The sequence below is a fragment of the Calypte anna genome, chromosome 1 (assembly GCF_003957555.1).
Source record: "Calypte anna isolate BGI_N300 chromosome 1, bCalAnn1_v1.p, whole genome shotgun sequence".
In the NCBI taxonomy this organism is placed as follows: Eukaryota; Metazoa; Chordata; class Aves; order Apodiformes; family Trochilidae; genus Calypte; species Calypte anna.
Genome location: NC_044244.1, coordinates 141,877,787 through 141,898,953, shown reverse-complemented (window position 1 = coordinate 141,898,953; position 21,167 = coordinate 141,877,787). Strand labels below are relative to the sequence as shown.

At 38.3% G+C, this 21,167-nt stretch overlaps 1 protein-coding gene across 1 annotated transcript in view; it reads left to right on the top strand.

The window, feature by feature from the left end:
• Positions 1–4,483: 4,483 nt before the first annotated feature.
• The window catches only part of MYO16 (myosin XVI), a 285,335-nt gene continuing 268,651 nt past the window's right edge, over positions 4,484–21,167 (top strand). The window contains exon 1 of the mRNA XM_030458595.1: positions 4,484–4,747. Coding sequence (XP_030314455.1) covers positions 4,720–4,747 — 28 coding nt within the window. The 5' untranslated portion in view covers positions 4,484–4,719. The remainder of the gene's footprint in view (positions 4,748–21,167) is intronic.

The window sequence follows — 21,167 nt, the reverse complement described above, 5'->3', positions numbered from 1 at the left end:
CATGACCACGGATTGATTGCTAAGCAGTATCACTTGTCAAAATACATGAGCAATGCTAATGCTGCTCTGCATTCCATTATTTTTTGTCTGCATCCTTAAACCCATAAGTAATGCACTGACAGTGTAGTGTCTGAAGAAATAAAGTAGGCTTTGTTGCTCTGAATGAAAATGGCATAAACAAGGAGCATCTGTCATGTTTTAAAACCAGTAGTTATGGTGTTTTTCTCACTATTCAAATTACTTTCAGATTGTTCTAAGTTTCTCTATCAAACTTTACAGATACATGTGCATTATAAAATAGTAAGATGACAAAAATATTAGATGTTCAGTTGTTTGCAGTACCAGGAAACACTAGAAGAGTAACAGAATATTTACATGACATCAGTGATGTCAGTTCTTGACAGCAAGACCTTGTTTTAAGCAGTGGTTTTGTATGCTAGGTTATTGTAGGAAACATTCCATAGGTGATTTTTCTAAGATAAGTTTCAAGCCTTGGAAATTGAGTTGTGGAAGCAGTGTCATCTGATACAATTATCCATAAATGTGTGTTTATCTTAAGACAAATAGCTATTGTAGTGATGACTGACCACTTTCAAGATTCTGTCTTAAAAATCTGTAATTTCATTGAATTCTAGGCTTGTGCATACCATGGAAATGGCCGTGTTCTTTCTGGAGGGAGAGTTGGCAAAAATTTTTTCTGGAAGGGCTAAATGTATCTTGTTTTCTCACCTTGATTCTATTTTATCTCTATTTGTAGCAAGCTGGACAAAATCAAATCCACTATTATTAAGTGTTTTATCACCAGGTGTAATACCAACTCAGTCTTCGTCCCCCAGTCCAAGTACACTTGCGCTTCTTTTTATAGTTAAACACTGACATAGTCTTCTTTAAATCAGTGCAGATGTGAGTAAAAATGTGCCTATGACCCAAGAGTGTGCCCAGGTTGCCAAGAACAGTGTGCCTAGCAGGGCCAGGGAGGTGATCTTACCCTTGTACTCAGTCTTGGTGAGGCTACACCTCAAGTACTGTGTGTAATTTGGGGCCCCACACTACAGAAAGGACATTCAGGTGCCAGAGAGGGCACAGAAAGTGCAACAAATCTGATTAGGGGTCTGGAGAACAGGTCTTATGAGGAAAGGGTGAGGAAGCTGGGGCTGTTCAGCCTGGGGAAGAGAAAGTTGAGGGCAGACCCTATTGCCCTCTACAGCTACCTGAGAGGAGGTTTTAGTGAGGTGGGTATTAGCCTTTTCTTGGTGAGAAGATAGGACAAGAGCTAATGGGTGCAAGTTGCACCAGGGGAAGTTCAGATTAAGTATTAGAAAAAGATTTTCACTGAAAGAGTGGTGAAGTGTTGGAGCAGGTTGCCTAGGGAGGTGATGGAGCTGCCTTCCTTGGAGGTATTAAAAAAAGGAGTAGATATGGTGCTTTGGGAAATGATTCAGTGGTGATGGTGGTGTAGGACTTATGGTTGGGCTTGATGACCTTGAAGGTCCTTTCCAACCATGATGATTCTGTGATTCTATGTTCCTTAATGTTCAGAGAAAGTAGTTTTACTATACACTTAGAGCTTGTCCAGATAAACTTCCAGAGTTTACATGGTTGGATTTTAACTGTCATTCTTTTTTTTTTTTTTTTTTCCTTCAGAATTCCCTTTTCATTGTTCAGTCAGGAAGAAATACCTAGCATGACTAACATCACTTATCTTGTGAATAAGCAAATTGTAAAATTTGCTTTGTAAAATAACTGCCAACAAAATATTCCCTCCTTTAGACTCATCTTAGAATCACAGATCTTTCTGTTTATTCTCACACCTGAAATCTTTGCTTATAGGATGGACACCCACCACCATGAGTATTATAATTTCTTCTCTGTCTGCTCTTCCTTAACTTTCCAGCCTACCAAAATGTTGAAGTGGAAATCATGTGTCTTTCCAACTGGTGGACCAGGCTTCTCCCTCTCCAGTGTTTTTATTTTGGTTTCCTTTTGCTTTAAGTTTAGCTGCCACTTCTCCTCAAGGTCAATCCTGTCTCTACACTAGGATCTATCTCTTGTTCTCCTTTCTCTTCATTATCCAGTTAATTCCCTTTACCCTGCCTGGTGTTTTCATTTTATCATTTCTCTGAGACCTCTCCTTCCTCTTCATTTTTTGGATGTCTTTAATGTTGCCCTTCACCACAGAGCAGAACTTCCTTCTGGCAGCAATATGCAATGATGTATTCTTTCCACTTAAATTTCACTTCTTTTCCAAAGACTTCTGATGGTAATTACCCATGTAATAAAACTAAATATTTTATGTATTAAAAAAATGTTAAAAAGCACATATGATATTCTAAAATGAAAGGACTTCTGAGGTAGCCTTCTGCCAGATGCCATCTGTTGAAAAGTTGGTGCCTTTCTTTTGTTCACCTGCAGTCTGACTTTCATACTTGAGCAGATAACCACCCATTTTTGGCACATGGACTCCCAGAGAATGGGGGTGGCCATTTGTCCACATGGACAAAGATCCTGCTAAAAAGTGCAACCCCCAACAAAGTCGTAGTGTTGCAGTTCCTCCTCAAAGAGCCTCATGTGCTTCCCTGTTTACATGGACCAGTGCATGTTAGGAGAGAAGAAATTGGAGATGTGTTAGCTGTCTAAATAGCAGGACTGCATCCTTAGTTAGTGTGATGTAAAGATTTGTTCAAGAGTTTATGCTGTACCTTGATACTTATAGTCTGGGATATTTGGAGACCGGGAATAGGTTTGGACTGGTGGCAGTGTGATGTTATTGGACATGGCAGTCTGTCAGCCTGACAGTACCACCAGAGATGAACCTGTCAGGAATGTCTCCACCAAAAATTGTTGCTGAAAGGGCTTTTTGTTGGATTACTTGACACTTGCTCATGAACTATGACTAACGTCGCTTCTTAAAACACCCTGTATGGTTATTTTATAAGCCATATGGCCTAAATTGGCCTAGTGTCATATAGGTGTAAAAGAAAGTCTGGATAAATTTAATTACTTTGGACTTCTGAGCTTTACAGTAAAATGTTTCCATGGTAATGTAATTACTGTACTGTGTTTTAAATAATTTATCCCTGTTTCCCCTGGCTATTTCTAGGTATTTTTTTCTACTTATGTTTTAAGGAAAAAATCCCAAACACCTAAATAATCAGTCCCACGAAACTATTCTTTTGCATACTATACCTAAAACCAGATTGAAAATATGTGGCTTTTCAGAGCTGAGTGATTTCACCTAAGGGTTTTGCTAATGGATCACCGGAAGCCTGTGAATATATATATTTCTACTCTTGGGGGAACTTTTCAGAATAGTTAATAGAATCTGAATTAGTGAGTCTCACTGATGAATTGGACCCTTTTCCCTTTCCCTTTGACACTTTGTATGTGTTAAAAATGATACGTATACAAAATAGTGGGTAAGAACCTTTCAGATGAATAAAAGATTTAAATGTGGATGTGCTATCAGTTTGCCTTTACAAGGGCGCTCACTCAGGGATGACTGTGGTAAGCAAGACATATGGTAAGCAAGCATAAATCTCCTCTCAGCATACTTTTCTTCAATTATTCTTTCATTTTATAAAAATATTTTACCCTGGTTCTGCTGTAGGCTTCTCAAAAGAAGTAGTAACCAAATTCCTAGGTGACTCTTGGAAAAGTAATGTGGGAATTGTGCTCAGCAGATGATGCAGTCTGGGTGTTTAAAATACAGTGCAGGTCTGCCTTTTGTGTGCCCTTAATCTGAAACTGGGTAATGCGTCAGTATATGTTGACTGCAGTCTGATAAATTATTGTGTGAACAAATGCATTGTATGCATTTTCTTAAGCATTTTGTCTTACAATCAGTGATTAAAATATCTTTAGATAACATCCACATAATCATGATATAAATTAAGCAGAGCTTGCAGTTCTTTCCTTCTGGCAGAAATATTTCATCTGTGAAAAAAATAAAATGTAATACAAATAAATGACTAAACAAGAACATATCAAGGAATGTACACACAAGCATGTTTCTTAGCTCAGTTTAAATTCACCCATGCATAAAACAGGAGAGTCTGAAGATGCTTGTGAGCTCTATCCTGATTTTTACCTTACAACACACTGAAAAATGTTCTGTGATGCTAAAATGTGGTTATTTTTGGCAGCCTGTATCAATTTCCTATTCACACAGCAACTGGTGGCAACTAAAAATAATCTTTTTTTAAGTACTAGCTAAGAATCTGGTCACATTTGGCACACAAGCACCACGTACAAGTAAAATTTAAGATCCCTCATTCTGCTCTTCCGTTCGAGCCCCCTCATCAAGCTTAGTTTGCTGCCATTTGAAAGCTATTGAAAAGCCATTAACTGGCAGGACTGTGAGAGCCGCAGTGCAGCAGCACACCTCAGTGCTGGAAAAATGTGGCTGCAAGTGCACACCAATTAAATCTTTCTATTCCTGGGGATGTGGGATTAGGAGCAGTGTCAATCAATTGTGCTACAATAGCACGTGCAGTAGTCATGCTTCAAGATGCGCAGAGGTTCATCGTAACTCCAGCAGTCGGGTGAGGATGACTTGGAAGCCACTGCAAGATCCTGGAACAGACACTACCTTAAATAATGTATGCTGAGGTATACTGGATACCTGAGGAAGGGCTCTAAATAATGCATTTTCTGGGCATGACAGCTGTAGCAGAAGAGAATGCTGAAACCTGTAGCAAGACTACAGCCTGAGATGAAAAAATGTCTCATTACCATTTTATCAAATGCTGTAAGTAACAAAATGGGTATTTTGACTTTATAACTCTTTTTCTTTTCTGAGGTGTGTGTCTTTTCAATGCATGTGCAAAAAGTCGAAAGCAGATGCTGCATGATGTCAGTGTGGTAGTGGGGGGAAAGGGAGTTGTTACTTTGCATGTGAATATGCAGGCAGAGCACAGCATTTCTTTTTCTCCGCTGTTCAGAGGCAACTTCATTGTGTGTGCCATAAAGCTCTCATTCTAAAGTTCATACTGATTGGCTTTTAAAACTTTGGGTGAAATTAATCACCGAGGAAAATAATACCCAAAAAGAAGAAATGTCTCATTTGTAGCATTATGTTAAAGATGCCTATAGGGACAACCTTGGATGTGGCTCTTACACTTTACAAGGGTGATACAAATGAGAATAGCTTCATAAGTACAAGTACATCTCATCATCTACTGTAGATCAAAGGCTTGTATTCCCTCCTTATCAGAATATTTAGCTATTTTGTGTGACAGGCTTAAAAAACATAATGAACTTTTAACCTTGAATCATGCAAGCTGTCTCTTTAAAGGCTGAAATTAGGATCTGTGCTAAATGTATTGATTCAATGCAGAGCAAATTCCTAGCAGCATTTTCTTTTTTTTTTTTTTTCATTCTGTCTGTCAGAATGTCCGAGCTGCACATTTTTAAATCTTTTTGGGTTTGCCTTTTAAAGCATACAGGATTTGAGTGGAAATTGCTCATTTTACATCAGATAAATGAATTAAGGAATAAATATTTAGATACTTGTTTTGGAAATCCCGTAGGAAAGCCATGGATATTTTTTATTGCAGGACTTGAAAACTTCAGACTTCTAGTGATTATGTCCCTGTTTTTACATGATAAATTGCAGATTGCTGTAAAGGGTTTTATCCCCAGCTTGTGGTCTTTGGTAACTTGAGTGTACCACAGACATTTCTGAACCTATTTTTAAAATCCCCTGCTACAGTTAAGAAACAAGTAATGGGCTTCTTTGATGTTTCTATATGAAATTAAGGTGCTCTGCAAGTATTTTTGTAATTCAAGGAAAGAATTTTTATGAGGGTTTCCTCTTGTCCAGATGCAATGAGACTTGCCTATGGAACTGGAACTGCTTCTAAAACTGGTGAGAGTTACAAGCCTAAATTCCCTGTTCATGCAGAGAAGCACAGATTAGTTTTACTGACTAGTTTTAAAGGTGCATTCTAAGAATAAGTCTTTGAGCTTGTCATGAGATTTGCTAAATGCAAATGAGGAATTTGAAGCATAATAAGTATCTTGAAGATGTCAGAAAAGTATTGCTTGGTCTTCACTTTGGAATTACTTTCTAAAAGGTAAACTGTAGCTAATGTATATGGACATGTGTGTGTTCACTAGCATACTAAATATGTAACTCAACAATGAATTTTTAGGTTCTTTAATAGGAAAGAGGTCAGGATGACCGTGAGCTTCTCTCATTGCAAGGAAGGAAGTGACGTCTACTTGTGATGTTCATTGCATTGCTTAGAGGGCAGGGATGAAGGATTAAACACAGCAGAGGGAAAGGTGAATTTACAGCATTAGTTTTGCCAATTTATTTCCTTCCTCTTTTCCAAATTTGGAATTTTGTAACTGGTGATTTCTTACTAAATCAGTGTTTCTTATGATGTAACACTATTCCTTTCAAGTAGTGTGCTTTAGAATACAATGGACACTGCCTGGAACCTGCCAGACAGGTGGTTTTCCTGCAAGTGCTTTTCTAGATAGACCTGGCAAATGCACTTCCATCTCTACCTGTAATTGGAGAAGGTGAAAGACTTCCTTTGTGATCCTCCCCTGAGCATTGCCATTTGACTTAACATGCCAATAGTGTTGCTGATGTTTGGTGTTTGGCAGACAGCTGGGATCAAATATGGGCCAGGGCTGCATGCAGGATGGCATCATCAGAGATGTTCTGAGATCTGCTGGAAGCAGCTGGACCTCATAAGGGATGGGATGTGACTCTTCATACCATTTCACCAACGGTTTCTGTATCAGAAGGAAAAGACATTGAACCAAAGGAAGTCTGTTTGCAGAGCACTGTCTCTCTATTTTGGGGAGAGGGAAAGTATGTAAAAGATATAAATAATGGCATTTTAATGCTAGTATTTTATCAACTGTAATGCTCTGTGCCTGTTTTTTCCCATGTGTTTGCACTTTGCTTTTAATCTCTGCAGAGATTAAGTGTGGAGATCTGAGCTGAGAGGGGCTATAGCTATTCTCCTACTGCATTAGTACAGTTTTACTGATATCCTTGACCCTTTTCAGTGCACTGCTTCTCAGAAGCCACCTTGTCATAGGTTTTATCAAGATCCAACCTTGGGATGTCTCTAGTCCACCTTTCTGCTCCAAGCAGGGGCAGCTGTGTAGTCAAACCAGATTGAGGCCATGCCCAGTGAGGTCTTTCATCCCAGTAATGCTCTGGGAAAAGGTCTGCTCCAGCCATCATCTTGTCTTTAGCTGGCACCTGCAGCATTGAAAACACAGGCTGTACACATGCCTGCTGGTCTGAGCAGCTCATGTTGTCAGTACTGGTGCCCATCTCCTTTTTGTAGCCAAGTATTGCTGTGCCAAGAGCTGGCCCTGCCTGTGCTTCTCCTTGGCAATCAGGTAGCAAAAGCTATTTAGAAGAGACAACAGTGTTACATAGGAGAGTGCCACATGTTATCTGCCAGCTGCTGGGTATCATTTTATCTCAGTGATTTGTGTGGCAGACTGTACAAATGAATATAATTTTTCAAATTAGGCAGCACCTTGCTGTTATCTTCTCTCCCTTGTATACCCAGTTGTGATATAATGTCATAATTTACATGTGATGGCTGTGGTTTCCCACCTGTGCTCTGGACTTCCTCTGAGAGATTTGCAAAGGTAACTTAAGAAAAACAGTGCTTTAGTCAAGAGGCTAAAATTCACTACCTGAGAGTCAGATTTCCACTGGAAATGCTGCAGAGGTGCATAAATGCAAACAGAATTAAAACCCTGCTAAGGAGTTATAGTCACACCAGCAGAAAATCTGAATTTATCCAAATATTAGGATCAGCAAATCTCAACATCAGAGTCTACTTCTATTCTTTTGGGACTGCTTCTATTTCTGATTCCTTGATCCTTTGTGTGAATTATGAAACAGTGAATTGTGCTTTGTTAAAGACCAATACTTACAGAATACTGGGATAGAAATACTAATTAGATGTCTATTAGTGAATTTATTCAGAATTTGAAACAAGATACCAAAGAAATATAATTTTTCTCTCCAACATATAACCAGTATTACTTCAGCATCTGAATACATGTCAAGGGTGATGCATGAAGAAAATTAATTGGTGTAGAAGATGGACTGAAAGATTTGGCCTTTAAGTTTTGCTACCTCCTCTTCAGATATCTTGAACTGATTTATTCCTTCTTTTCAGTGCCTCCTAATCATAGTATTTAAAACATCCATTTACTACAGAGGTCTTCTTTATAATAAAAAAAGATGAAAATGACTTTAACATGCCATGCCAGAGACCTTAATCTCATATTTCATCTTGAAAGGCTGAAACCAGCATTACTGTATTTACAGATATCATCTTGAGTATTTTTCACGCTAATTCACAGAGTATTTGGTAACAAAATTACTGTCATTTATGAATGAAAGAAGAGCAAAATTTTTTGGATTATGGTTATGATTTCCATTTTGTTCAATTTTACACCTCTTTTCCATAGCTTGCTATTTTGATGATTTTTTTTAGTCCAATAAAATTATTAATCACTAGAAGTCTCAACATAGTTGGATGAACATTTCACCCATGGTGATGTCTATCCCTTTTCATCAGGGTTACAGAACAGACTGCATTAGCATGTTCCAGGATACTTCAGGGAAAAGGGGCACATCATCCCAAACTCTCATTTAGCACTTTAAATTCAGTCTGTCTGCTGTTGCCAAGGGATTCAGCCATTCTCATATCACCCAGCCCTCTGAGGCTCCAGAAACGTGTCACGGTGATAGCTCAACCTGTATCTCATGCAGCTTGGAAAGGGGTGGGGGGAGATGGGATGTGATACATTAGTTTTAATTTACGGAGGACCAGAGCTCGAACTTGACTCTTCTGTAGATGAAGAGGCAATACTGTGGGTGAAACACATGATAGCTTGGTCTCAGCTTTCTTAATGTCAGACTCCCTGAGAAAATTTCATCTGTGTTTCAATAGAGTGAGTTGCAGTAGCTTAGATTGAGTAAGAAGAGAGTCATAAAACCATAGAATAATAGAATTGGAGGATTCTTTGTGTTGGAAGGAACCTGAAAGGTCATCTAGTACCACTCCCCCTGCATGGGGGACACCTCCAAGTAGACCAGGCTGCTCAAATCCCTATCCAGCTGTCCTTGAACACTTCCAGAGAGGGGGCAGCCACAGCTCCTCTGGGCAATCTGTGCCTGTGTCTCACAGTAAAAAATTTCTTCCTCATATCTAGCCTAAATGTAAACTCTTCCGGTTTACAGCCATTCTTGCTTATCCTGTCTCTAGATTCCTTTCTACAAAGTCCCTCTGCATCTTTCCTGTGGTCCTTTCCCTTCAAGTACTGGATGGCTAATATAAAGTTTCCTCCAGAGTGAACAATCCCAACTTTTTCAGCCTGTTTTATAGGAGAGGTGCTTCCTACCTTCCTAGCCCCCCTCTGGACTTGCTCCCTCAGCACCATGTCTTTCTTGTGTCAGGGACCCCAGAGCTGGACACAGTACTCCAGATAGGATTTCACAAGAGGAGAATAGAGGGGGGAAAATCTCCTCCCTTGACCTTCTGGCTCCACTTCTTTTGATGCAACTCAGGATACAGTTGGATTCCTGGGCTCCCTGTGCACATCGCTGGCTCCTATTGAGCTTTTCATCAACCAATCCTTCCAAGTCCTTTCCTCAGGGATGCTTTCAATCCATTCTCTACCCAGCCCATATTCAGGACCTTGCAGTTGGCCTTGTTGAATTTCATACAGTTTGCACAGACCCACTTCTTACCCCTGTGAAGAGGAGCCTGAGAACAAAAATTGAAGACCTTTAATTGATTTAGATAGAATACAGGAACCATTTGTTTCTATGGTGTCACATGTGGAGGATGTGTGATGACCTACGTAAAGGTGACACACAGGTGCTCTGTCACACTCGGCAGCTAGTGAGGTGCAAGAGCTGGATGTCTTCAAAGTGCTTTCTCCTTCCCTTCAACAGGTTTTCATCTATTTCTTGTTGGGCAGGAGGCAGTATTAATTTATTTAGTCCATTTTATGTTGTGCCAGAGAATTTTCATGGCATCTTGGATATCCACTGCTACTGATGAGGAGCTCAGGTAAAAATTACACAGGTGTAAGGGAGAGAACTGTAAATACTAGCAGGATGTCTCTACTAGTCCCTAATTGACAGCGATCTCTTTAGTTGAGGTTGATGTTTCATGATGATGTCAGAAAACTCTTATGTCCTGCTTTATTTCTGCAGTAGGAGAGCTAAGTACAACATGGCTGCAGGGAGAACTTCCTTTTCCTTGTATCTGCTTGTGTCACACCATGACCTGTGGCATAAGGTTAAGATCACTGCTGAAATGAGATGCCTGGTGTGACTGAGAGAACCTGTCTGCTGAATATAAGACCTGGAGAAAGGGGCAGAGGTCATCTTGCCCAGAAGCTCAGAAAGAGTGAGAGGAACATCTGGGTGTGATGAGCCACTGCTTGGGAGTTTCTGGATCTCATGAAGAGGCACAAAGCATTTCTTTGGAAATAAAGAGATTTTGATGAAAGGTATTTATTTGAGAAGCTTATAATATGAAATACAGAAAAGAAATTCTAATACACTACACAGTACTCCTGACTGTGTTTTGACAGACTGAATCTGAGTCTGGTGTGTCAGTGATATGCAATGCAAGGGTTCTGGGTTGTTTTTTTTTTTTGGTAAATCAGATATAATGAAGGATTAGTGAAAAATAAGGTAAAACTGCCCTTTAATTCTGCAATCAAGAACAAATTTTTACCTTACAAACCTCAGTACATGTTGACTCACAGCTAGAATAATTTTACTTCTGCTAAACTCTTTGTGTCTGTGCCTCTTACTGTACAGGATAGGTACACGCCAAACAAACAAACAAAAAAACCAAACAAAACTTATTTACAACCTATGAATGCTAGTACTTCAATACCATCAGTACTACCTTACAATAATAGATTTATTTATTTACTTATTTATACTCTCCAGTTCATGTGACTCTGACAAAAACTCATTATTTTTTTTTTAATCAATTTGAACTGATTTTCTGCCTTGCCTAAATACCAAGAATTTAGATATTATGACACTGGATGCCAGGAAAAAGTTAAAAAAGAACCTTTACTTTGTTATCTGTATTTATACATAGGAAGTGATATTTAGAAAAATATATTGTGAGCTGGCAGAACATTAATTATCTCTACACTTTTGTAATACTGGTCATCTAATAGTTTGTCAAGTGTGCTCCAAGTGAATAAAATTTTACTGACAGTAACAACTGAAAACAGCTTTTCTGACACTTAACAACTGCCTAGAATAGCATTTGGAAATTATGTTGAGGAGATTTATATTAAATTGGTGTCTGGAAAGATACGTTTTGAACTAACAGCATGAGGAACAAATAACTTGGACAAGTGAAGGCTGTAAGATTTCTAACTCAGTATTCAACTAAAAATAGGGTTTTTTTATAGTATTCTTCATGGAAGTTATAGTCATCCTAAATATAACCTCTATGTCATCATTTTGTTTCCCACTGTAAAAAGATCTTTCATGAGAGAGAAACATCAGCATTTTTTGTGGAAAACTTTACTGTGAACTTGTAAGGAAATATAAATGGTTTATATTTTGGTACTTGGACTGTGTTTTCCTTCTGATAAAGTGATTCTCCAGACAGCAAATACATCTAGCCATCCTGAAAATAAAATGAAAGAAGAAGATTGTAAAGGTCAGAGTGTCATATTTTCTCACTGTATTGGCACAGCATGCACAGGGCTTGAGAATTCTGATATTACATTTTTGAGAAGATTGCTACAAGAACAGAGAACAGTGAAAAAAACCAAACCTCTCTGTTTCCACATGTGGAATTGTAGTGATACAGCCAGTTTTCCTTATTTGTGAAAATTCAGAAGCTAGGGAACATATTTCCTGAAGTAGCTCATTGATACAAATAATCACAATTCATTTTTTTTTTCATTTTAAGCAAATTAGAATGCTGCATCATGGTAAATTTCTCACAGTTGGTAAGCTGGGAAAGCAAGGAGAAATTTCCATGCATAATGGAATTAACACCTGCATACAAAGTGGCATGGTATAAACACATGATTTTAAAGCAAATTGTCCTAATGCTATGTATAAATATATATCATAAAGGGCAGCCACCAGTTAAAAAAAATAATATCTGATTTTTTTCTTCAAAGGTGTATTTTCGATTTGTTTGCTTTCAAGAAACTGCCTACAGTGTAGCAACAGCAAAGTAAGAACTGCTAAAATATACCTTCAAGTTCTAGAATTTTGACTGCTGGACATACCCTCAGGTAGCAGATGACACGGGTCAGTCTGTTGTTACCTGCAGAAACACAAATGCAAATAGTATTGTCAAATCCATTTTCCCTGCCAGTGCCATTCTTGTACCCTGAAAGACAACTGTCCAGGACAAGTTCCCCCTCTCTGCAAGGTGATTCAGAGAGCTGGGATGGAGCCCTTTTTAATCCCTTTTTGGCCAGTAAGAAACTGGCAAGGAGTGCACACAGGAGGGCACAGCCCAGAAGTGGAGGAGCGTTTGGTTGTTTCCTCCTAGGTTTTTACCCATCTAGAACAGAGATGTTCCTGTAGAGTTTCCACTTGGAAGTGTGCTTTGCTCTCATTTACTTCATAGTTGATTTAGAAACAGAATATGTTCTTCTTGAGAAGAAGGAAAATGTAGGAAATGTTGACCATAAATGTGATTAAGAATGTCTCTATGCTGTAGGGCTTTTCAGAAAAGATTGAAGTGTTACTCAAAGCATGTAGACAGGTAACAGATCTGGGTCATACTACCACAGACTGGTGGAGTCTTGCTGTGGTACCATTCGATGCAAATCCTCTTAGGAAGTGCAACAGATAAAATATATATGAGACCTTGTAAAGACACCTTCAGAAAATGAAGTGATTTATTTTGAAAACTGATCGATGGCTTCCAAATGTGATCCTTTTACTATTTACTGTTTCAAAGCTTTCTCCTGTAAAGGTTTTGTAAATGCTGACATCTAAGCTGAGAACTAAGGAGGGAGGGAGGGAGGGAGACATGTAAAAATTTCCACTTTTTCCAGTCTTTGTGGGGTAGGTTGTATTGCCTTTAGGTAGCTCACTGCAGGAGGTTATGCACTACTCTGCACTCAGTCTATTTGAAACAGGAGAAATTTATATTCAGGCTGCAGATTTAATGAATACTTTGCTCTTCAGTTGTTTTGCTTTGTAGACAATTATTTGATTGTTAGCTGCAGTACCAATGTTAGTTACAAAAGTGACATGTATAAATTATGCAGTTGTGAGAAGTGAAGATTTTAAGGCAACCTAAATAGCATACTCAGTTCCTGTTAATCACCAATGAATATATAGATATATTGTGTCTTTGAGGTGCAATCTTTCTATCTTTTGAGCAGTAATTTGGAGCATGAATAGTAATTTCTGTTTAATTTTTACTTCAGTTTCTTCAGTGGCTTTGAAGCTTTTTTATATGTTTGTCTAATTATTTTCTTAGTGAAGGAACTTGAAGTTCATATAGAAAAGGAATCCATCCATTGGCACTTCTTCCTTGCTCTCTTCCTTCCATTTCTTCTTCTCCTTTTTCTTATGTCGTATGTGTCCATACAACTGTACTATGGTATTTTCTAACCATGAGTATAATGAATCATAGAATGTCAGGTTGGAAGGGACCTAAAGGATCATCTGGTATATTATTGTTTATATGATACGTCTCAGAGCCCATTGAGCTGAGGCTTAAACCTTACCAAAGTGTGGAAATCCACATTCCCCTGGGAGACCATTCAATGTCTGACTGTCCTCATAGTGAAAAACTTTCCTCTTGTATTCAAATGGAATCTCCCCAAGAGAAACTTGTGCCTATTGCCCCTTGTCTTGTCCATGTGACTTCTGCTAGATGGGACATATGGAAGGTGACCTTAACACACTATTGTACACTCTGTTATCAAAACAGCTGCTCAGCCTACTTGTATTTTCACTTATCCCTGAAGATCCAGCCAACCCTAGTGAGCATCCTTGCTATTCTTACCAGGCTTACCTAGGATGTACCATCCCAGTGTGAGGGACGTGTCAGAGATGACTGAGGGAGCTTCCCTGAGTACCAGAGATGCTGCTTTGTGCTTTTGTGTGGCTGGCCAGCCAGTATCCCAGACAAGGAATCTTGCTGTCTTCCCTCTTAAACTTATCCATGTGTGTTATTTTTATCTTGGTACTCTGCCTAAATTTACACTATATTAAATTCATTTTATAGTTCCAAATTCCCCTCATTTTTATGATATAAAACCTTTCTTTTCCCTTTCACCCTTCAAATTTCCGTTACCTTGTCTCTTCCTAGTCACTGCTTAGCTAAGCTATGCATATTTAATTCTTTTCATCTTTCCTCATAAATCAGTCCCTCAGGCCCCAGAACCATTTGTAGTAGCTTCTTTTGAACTGCTCCAATTTGACTGTCTAGAATTGGATGCAATCTTCCAGAGAAGTTTCATTTCTACAGAAAGGAGGAGGGCCTGTTTCCAATCCTTTTCCTGTTTGAAAACTGAGATGGCAGTCCCTTGATATATACTGAGCAATCACCAAAGGCCTACATACTAGCTCTGCTGCAGAATTTTTGTGAGCTCCACTGTACTGAAAACTAGGTTTCCATCTGCTTTTACTTTACATTAATCTCTGTAAATGATTAAATTGTGGGCAGAACCACAGTCCACTTGGCACAGGATTTCCTTTCCTGTGTGCTTGCCAGTCCTTATGGTTAGGTCTATTAACCACTGTTTCCTTTCTGGCTTTTGACTACCTGTGATGGATGATGCTGAATATTCTCTTTGTCTTTATCTACATTTACCTTTCTTTTCTCTTTTTTTACTTTTTTTTTTTTTTTTAATCAAAATTTGCTGCATAGACATTTTCACCATTTTGATTTATGTGGGTTTTTCCTGTGTTTTATGAAATGTTCATGTGTCGTACCCCTCTTGATCCCTGGAATATTTGCAGCCTAAATGGTGATATCTAAGAATGTCTGTGATGAAAGAACTATCCAGGTTTTGAGACAGTCTGATTTTTTCTTTGTTTAGATGTTAATTTACAGTAAAAAGGTGATTTCTGCTGCTGTTCAACTCTCTCGGTACCTCTGAGACATCAGAACTGTAATTTTTTGCTTCCTCTCACTGGATACCTACATGTTAATTCACCCTTAAAAGTTGCAGATTTACAAGTATCAGCAACAGTCTTAGTGTTTTTCATCACTTACTGTCATCTGAGTGTCCTTGGTCTGCTTAACAAGACCTTTGTTTTATACCATGGTGTCAGGAGGAGTTTTCCAGTGGATCTGTTCCCAGATGCACATCCTTACTACCTCCCTGTTGTGTCTGAAACTGTGGACTAGAGAGAAATGTGCTAGATCACTGTTTACTGCACTGTAAATAAATAACTCTTATCCTCACAGCTTAGTTGCAACTTGATAAGTTTTGTATTACATCCAAATAAAGACAGACAGGTCTGTGCAAGGACTAAAAGGAGGTATTTTTTAATTAGAGAACTCTCATTTCTTCCTTCTAATCTTTTATTATCATTTGGTAAGTGAAGTTCTGTGTTCTCATTGTGGCTTCTGATTTGGAGCTCCTGTGTTTTACTTGCTGTTGCTGTGATTTATAGCAATTCAGACTATTAAAATATAACCATATATGCTGATGTTATTTTCTCAAAGACTTTGTGACTGACTCCTTATTAGTACTTTGTATTAATCTAATAAATATATATTGATTGCTTCTGGAAGCCTCAAATAATGACATAAGTTCATAAATCAAAAAATGAACCAAGGACTATAAGGGTTAGTTCAAACAGTTTAGTTTTTCTTGTAACTTGTCTATATAGAGGTATATCATAAAAATATGTTAGTCAAATCACTTTGAATCAAATTGTTGTTCTCTGATTACTTTAGATTCTCTCTTCAGATCCTGACATGGAGACTTACCATATATCTTTAAAATATTTTATGTTAGCAGAAGATACTTTTAAACTTTGTGAATCATCTAAGACTATCTTGCTTTGAATTTTCCTAAGGAAACAGAGTTTGTGTGATTATGCTGCCTTTGTGTGTGTCCATCTTTCCTTTTTTCTTCCCATCATAATTTCCAAATCTGTTACCCAGTTTCAAGAAAATGTTTCAAAAGCAGGTTAATTGTGACACAGTTTATTCAAACAAGTGAGCAGTGTTTGGTAATACATTACTTAGGAATGTCATACAACTATTTCATTATGGTTAGAAGTGAGAAATGCTGCTTTCCTGGCTTACTAACCATTATGTCTCGTCATGGAAGATACTAAGTAGTCTCAAATATGCTGCAAAGAAATCTAAGCCCACTGCAAGTACATTCCTTCTTCCTTGGGTGAAATACATTGCCATACAGAATTGCCCTTTCCACAGCTTACCTTGCTGCAAGCAGAAAGAGGAGGTGGCTAGACAATATTTGTAGGAAAAGCTTGAGAGAGTCTGTCTGCACTTGGTAAAGAATAGGGTAAGGCATTGGATGGTCAACAGGATTGTTATTTAGCTCGCTGGCTGTTTTTAACAGTTCCAACTTGCCCTGCCTATGGCAAAGTTTATGGACAATACCTAGAGACCTCTCCCAATAGACAGGGTGGACGAAACTCTCCCAAATGATATACTCCCTGCCCTGTTCAATCTTCCATCTATTTCAAAAGGCTTTGTAGCCTCAAACTCTGTTCCCTGTCTACTCATACTGCCCTACTGCTTACAAGAACACGTACAAACACTTTGGCTTTTATGCTGGAAAATTCCTTTCTGCTATCTGGCAGTCTCCACTTTAGACACCATGAAATTCAGGAGTCACAGAAAGGATAATTATGTCTTGCAGCCCAGCAGCCCAGTATGATGCTCACAGGAGAATCAGGCCCATGTGCTCTGCTGTTTAGAAATGTTTCATTTGTTCTCCATGAACCTTCATGATGTGAATGTGAGCCAGCATATAACATTTATCTGGGGAGCCAGAGACTGCTTCCTGCCTTTCTTTTATGTACTGGAATTGAGGTATTCATTTTTTATTTCTTTTTGATAAGGGGATATTGAATAATTTAAACTTTCTTTCAAGTCCAGAAGAGTGATAGGTAGTGTTTCAGCCTGCTGTCTTGACAGTCATTATTTGGAGGTGCTGCAGTCCTGAATCCCGTCTGAGAACAGACTTTCCTCTCCTAAGAGCTCGATTATGTGGCACATTATGTGAGATAAGATGAATTTGTTGATATGTTTTGCTTCTCTCTGAGAGTACTCAGTCGTTTCAGTTGGAAACTCCAGTGCTCCAGAGCAGGCAATGACATTTTAGGGTTTTCTCACCAAAAGTTCTAATGTCTGAGGCAGAATATACTTGGGTTATGCTGGGGTTTGTGTTAGTCCAAACTGCACCATTGTATAAAGGGAGTATAGAAGGATGATAGCAATTGAGAAGATATGGAGACAGCAGCTTTACAAAAGGAACAATATGACCTTGAGCAAATAGTTTCTTCATTTTACTTGGATCCATGTATTTCTACAGTTGATCCACAGAGGAGAACTCCTGGGGTATACACAATTCCTCTCAGATCACTCAGCCATGAGAGTTCCCTGTGCTGTAAGACTGGCAAAGGGAAATGAAGAGCCCTTGCACGTGTATCTGAGGCCTGTGTTTTATTACACTGAAGGCCAATACATGGGCAGGCAGCTTGGCTGTGTTTCTTGAATAGGCTGGCACACAGGTAATGACTTTTGCCTAGAACATAAACTATCCATATGTTGCAGACTGCTACATATCATAAATCACATATGACAATGCAGACCCCTCTGTTACATTTTATTTGTTATTATTCAGGCTCTATTCTATCATGAGAAAGCTAAGATTCCAAACTGGTTGATTCTTTGATTTAAATACAATAAATTCTTAGAGAATGCTGCTGTAACTTCACTGAATTGCTGATAGATAGATAGAAAAGTCTATTAGAAAGAATATAGAGTTGATTAATAGTGTCTGATAAGTAACTTTTCCTTCGTATCAAGCTGGAAATTGATTGCAGTTCCTACTTACCAGTCTGGTCACATCGAAAGACTCCTGAAGAGCAGCATAGAAGAGTAGGGTTTTATAAGAGGATGATTACTTGAATGTGCTCAGGATTGCTCTTCAGCAAAGACAGAGCTGGGTATCAAGATGAAAACGAGGAAGCATTGTGTATCATGTCATTTAAAAGCCCTAACTTTGCAATTACACCCAAAAGAAGCTCTGTCGAGCCAAGAGCAGGAGAAGCACATCAGATCCTTTGCTACTGCAGTGCAATTTATTCTCAGGAGACTTGGCATTAATTGAATTCTTTGCATTCTTTACCAGGCAAAAATTTACCTTTATACTCCTCCCTCGTGATTATCTGCTTGTGGGGTGGGGAACCAGGAAAAAGTAATAAGCCCATCAGTAGAGTGAGGAAAGCAGTGCTGACCTGATGCAAACACTTTAGCCATTAAAATCAGGCTGAGATGTTATGAGCACCGTGCTTCAGTTACTGCTTAATAAACGTAATGGAGAGGCTGTTCAAATGGTAAGTAATTTTCCCTGCACTGAACAAAGGATTTTAAAATGCAAGGGTTTCGTTACTGACCTTAACATTGCAATTTGAGATGGATTTACACTAATCTAGCCCCCTTCTGTGGGGAAGAAGTGTTTCTTTTTGAAACTGGAAGATTTGTAGATGATATGTAATCTTTGATTTGTGAGGAGGGCACCTATAAAATTGCATTGATCTGTGGTCCAGACAGCATAACTTCAATTAGGCTATTGCATTTGTACAATAGATTTCATATGGAATTCAGCTCAGATGCATAAATAGTAATAAATTATTATTTTTAATATAATGTAATAAATAATATGCATTCTTGATAGCAGAAAATTGCCATGTGTAGTAGAGTTATTATGTGTCACAGCAAAGTGCATTACTGAAAGGGTCAGTACTCTCGTTTCTGGTCTGATTTCTTTTATAAAAATGGGGTGTAAATTAATGCAGCTTTTTAAACCTGATATATCTGTGTCTGTAAGTGCCAAAGTGCTTGCTGCTCACTGCATGCATTTACCACATATCTTAGTACTGTGAAAAATGTTTAGTTAGTCAGCTTTAAGTACCTTATAATAGTACAGTATATATATATAATTTTTAAAGGCTCTGTTTTCATTATTTGATAGATTCTAATCTATTTAATAGTTCACTGAAGTTGTTGAGATTTTCAAATATTTTATCTTTCTGAAATCCAGGAAATTTTCCGGTTGAAATTCGAATGTGGGTGTTTAACTGTAGCAATGAACAGGGGCTGTTTTATCTTTAGCAAGAGCAGACCAAGATTGGAGCTGAAGTGTTAGAAGACCCAAGCTAAACATAGTCTGTATTTCAGAGGGTTTTTTTACCTTTTTTCCTGTAATGAGATCAAGTTACTTAAAGAATATTATTTGGGTAGCAGTCTCAAATAGGCAGATTCTCAGAATACCATTTATCCCAGAATACAGTTTTTCCAGGTATTTTAAAACTTCTACATTTTGTTTCTACACTTTAAAGGCTCTAGTCCTTCAAATACCCAGAAGCTTAATTATTTATTGCTCAAAATAGCATCAAAATGAACATGAATGTTTGCATAAATAACAGTAAGCATGTGTTTTTGTATTCACAGCCTTGTAGTTTTAAGCATTATGCACCATAACTCTGTGTCATCTGATGTGAGATTCTTGCCCCATTAAGCAATGTCAGCAGCTTGGTTGTGCCTGTGCCTTGAATGAAGAGACAAGTTTTTTAACTTACCATACCTTGCAAAACACACTATTCCCAGGGTCCAGGGGTACTTCTGTCTCACATCACAACAGCAAATATTTATATCCCATGAAAAGTGAAAATACAATACATGTGAGGATAATGGTAAACTTCTTGGTAGTTCCTGTGTGAACTTGTGTATAGGCATTCAGCTTCACATTCTGCAAATGCCTCCTGACTATCTGGGTTAAATAGGAAAATAATTACCTCCAGGCAATGATGTAGTTTAGCACTTGAGGTGCGTTTTCTTAGGATAAGTAGGCTCCCAATTTAAATGCCTGAGCAAGTGAATAAAGTTAAGTGACATGAAGCCACACATAAAGAGACTCATAAAGGAAAGCTGAATCAATATGGTTTCTGAAAAGAGGCATTGCAAAAGGGCCCTTACATACTATAAAGTTGCTTGTGCTCAAGTCACCTGCAGGAGATGGCAGAAAATTTCTGTAGCAATCACATTCTTCCTTTCTATTTTTATCTTATCACCCTACCCTGATGTTCAGGAGATGGAATTTATAGTGCTACAAAATATTCATTCCTTCTCTCACCTTCCCAGGGAGAAGTGGTGACAATTCAAAGGAAGCAATTCCTCTTTACTTAGAAATCTCTTGTTCATACAGGCAGGGTCAAGCTCATAATTTGAGTTGAAATGTAATTGGCACTCTGTCCAATTGTTAATAAATTGCTACAATCTTATGAACAGGTTGTTTTGTAATAATGATTCTTCTCTTTCTAGTGGTTCAGGCTGGACCCAGTCAGTAAGAAGCTCTACACTAGCAAGCATCCTTGAAACTTTTATTTTTCCTGTTAGTTATAGTGACTTCTTTTGTCCTGTGTTATTTAATAATAACAAAAGAATCTCCGGTTTTGGTATTTCAGTGTTTCATAAAGATTTTTATATTGTGTGCTTAAACAGAAATACAGATCTTAAAGTAACTATCAACAAATTGCCAGTTTCTGAACTGCAACAGTTCACATCCACCCCAATAAAGCTGTGGATTTTAGCAGCTTTTTTTTTTTTTTTTTTTTTTTTTTTACAGCTGAAGCTGTTGCTGCTATTGGTATTGCTAAATTAGGACAGAGTGGTTGGCACAATTTAAATAGAGGAGCTTAATCCTGCGGATTTTTGGGCAGTTTGACAAGGGAAGTGCATCTTTTCAAACCTGAGACAGACTATCCCTGTGGATTGGTACAGCCTGGGAACTGAGCAACTTGAGCTGTAGCCCTGCTGAAGAGGATGCAGGGGTACAGTGGAGACAAAGCTGAATGGCATCTAGAGCTGCACACTGGCTGTAAATCAGGGAGACTCCATAGTGCACTATATTAGGAGCAGTATGGAAAGCAGACT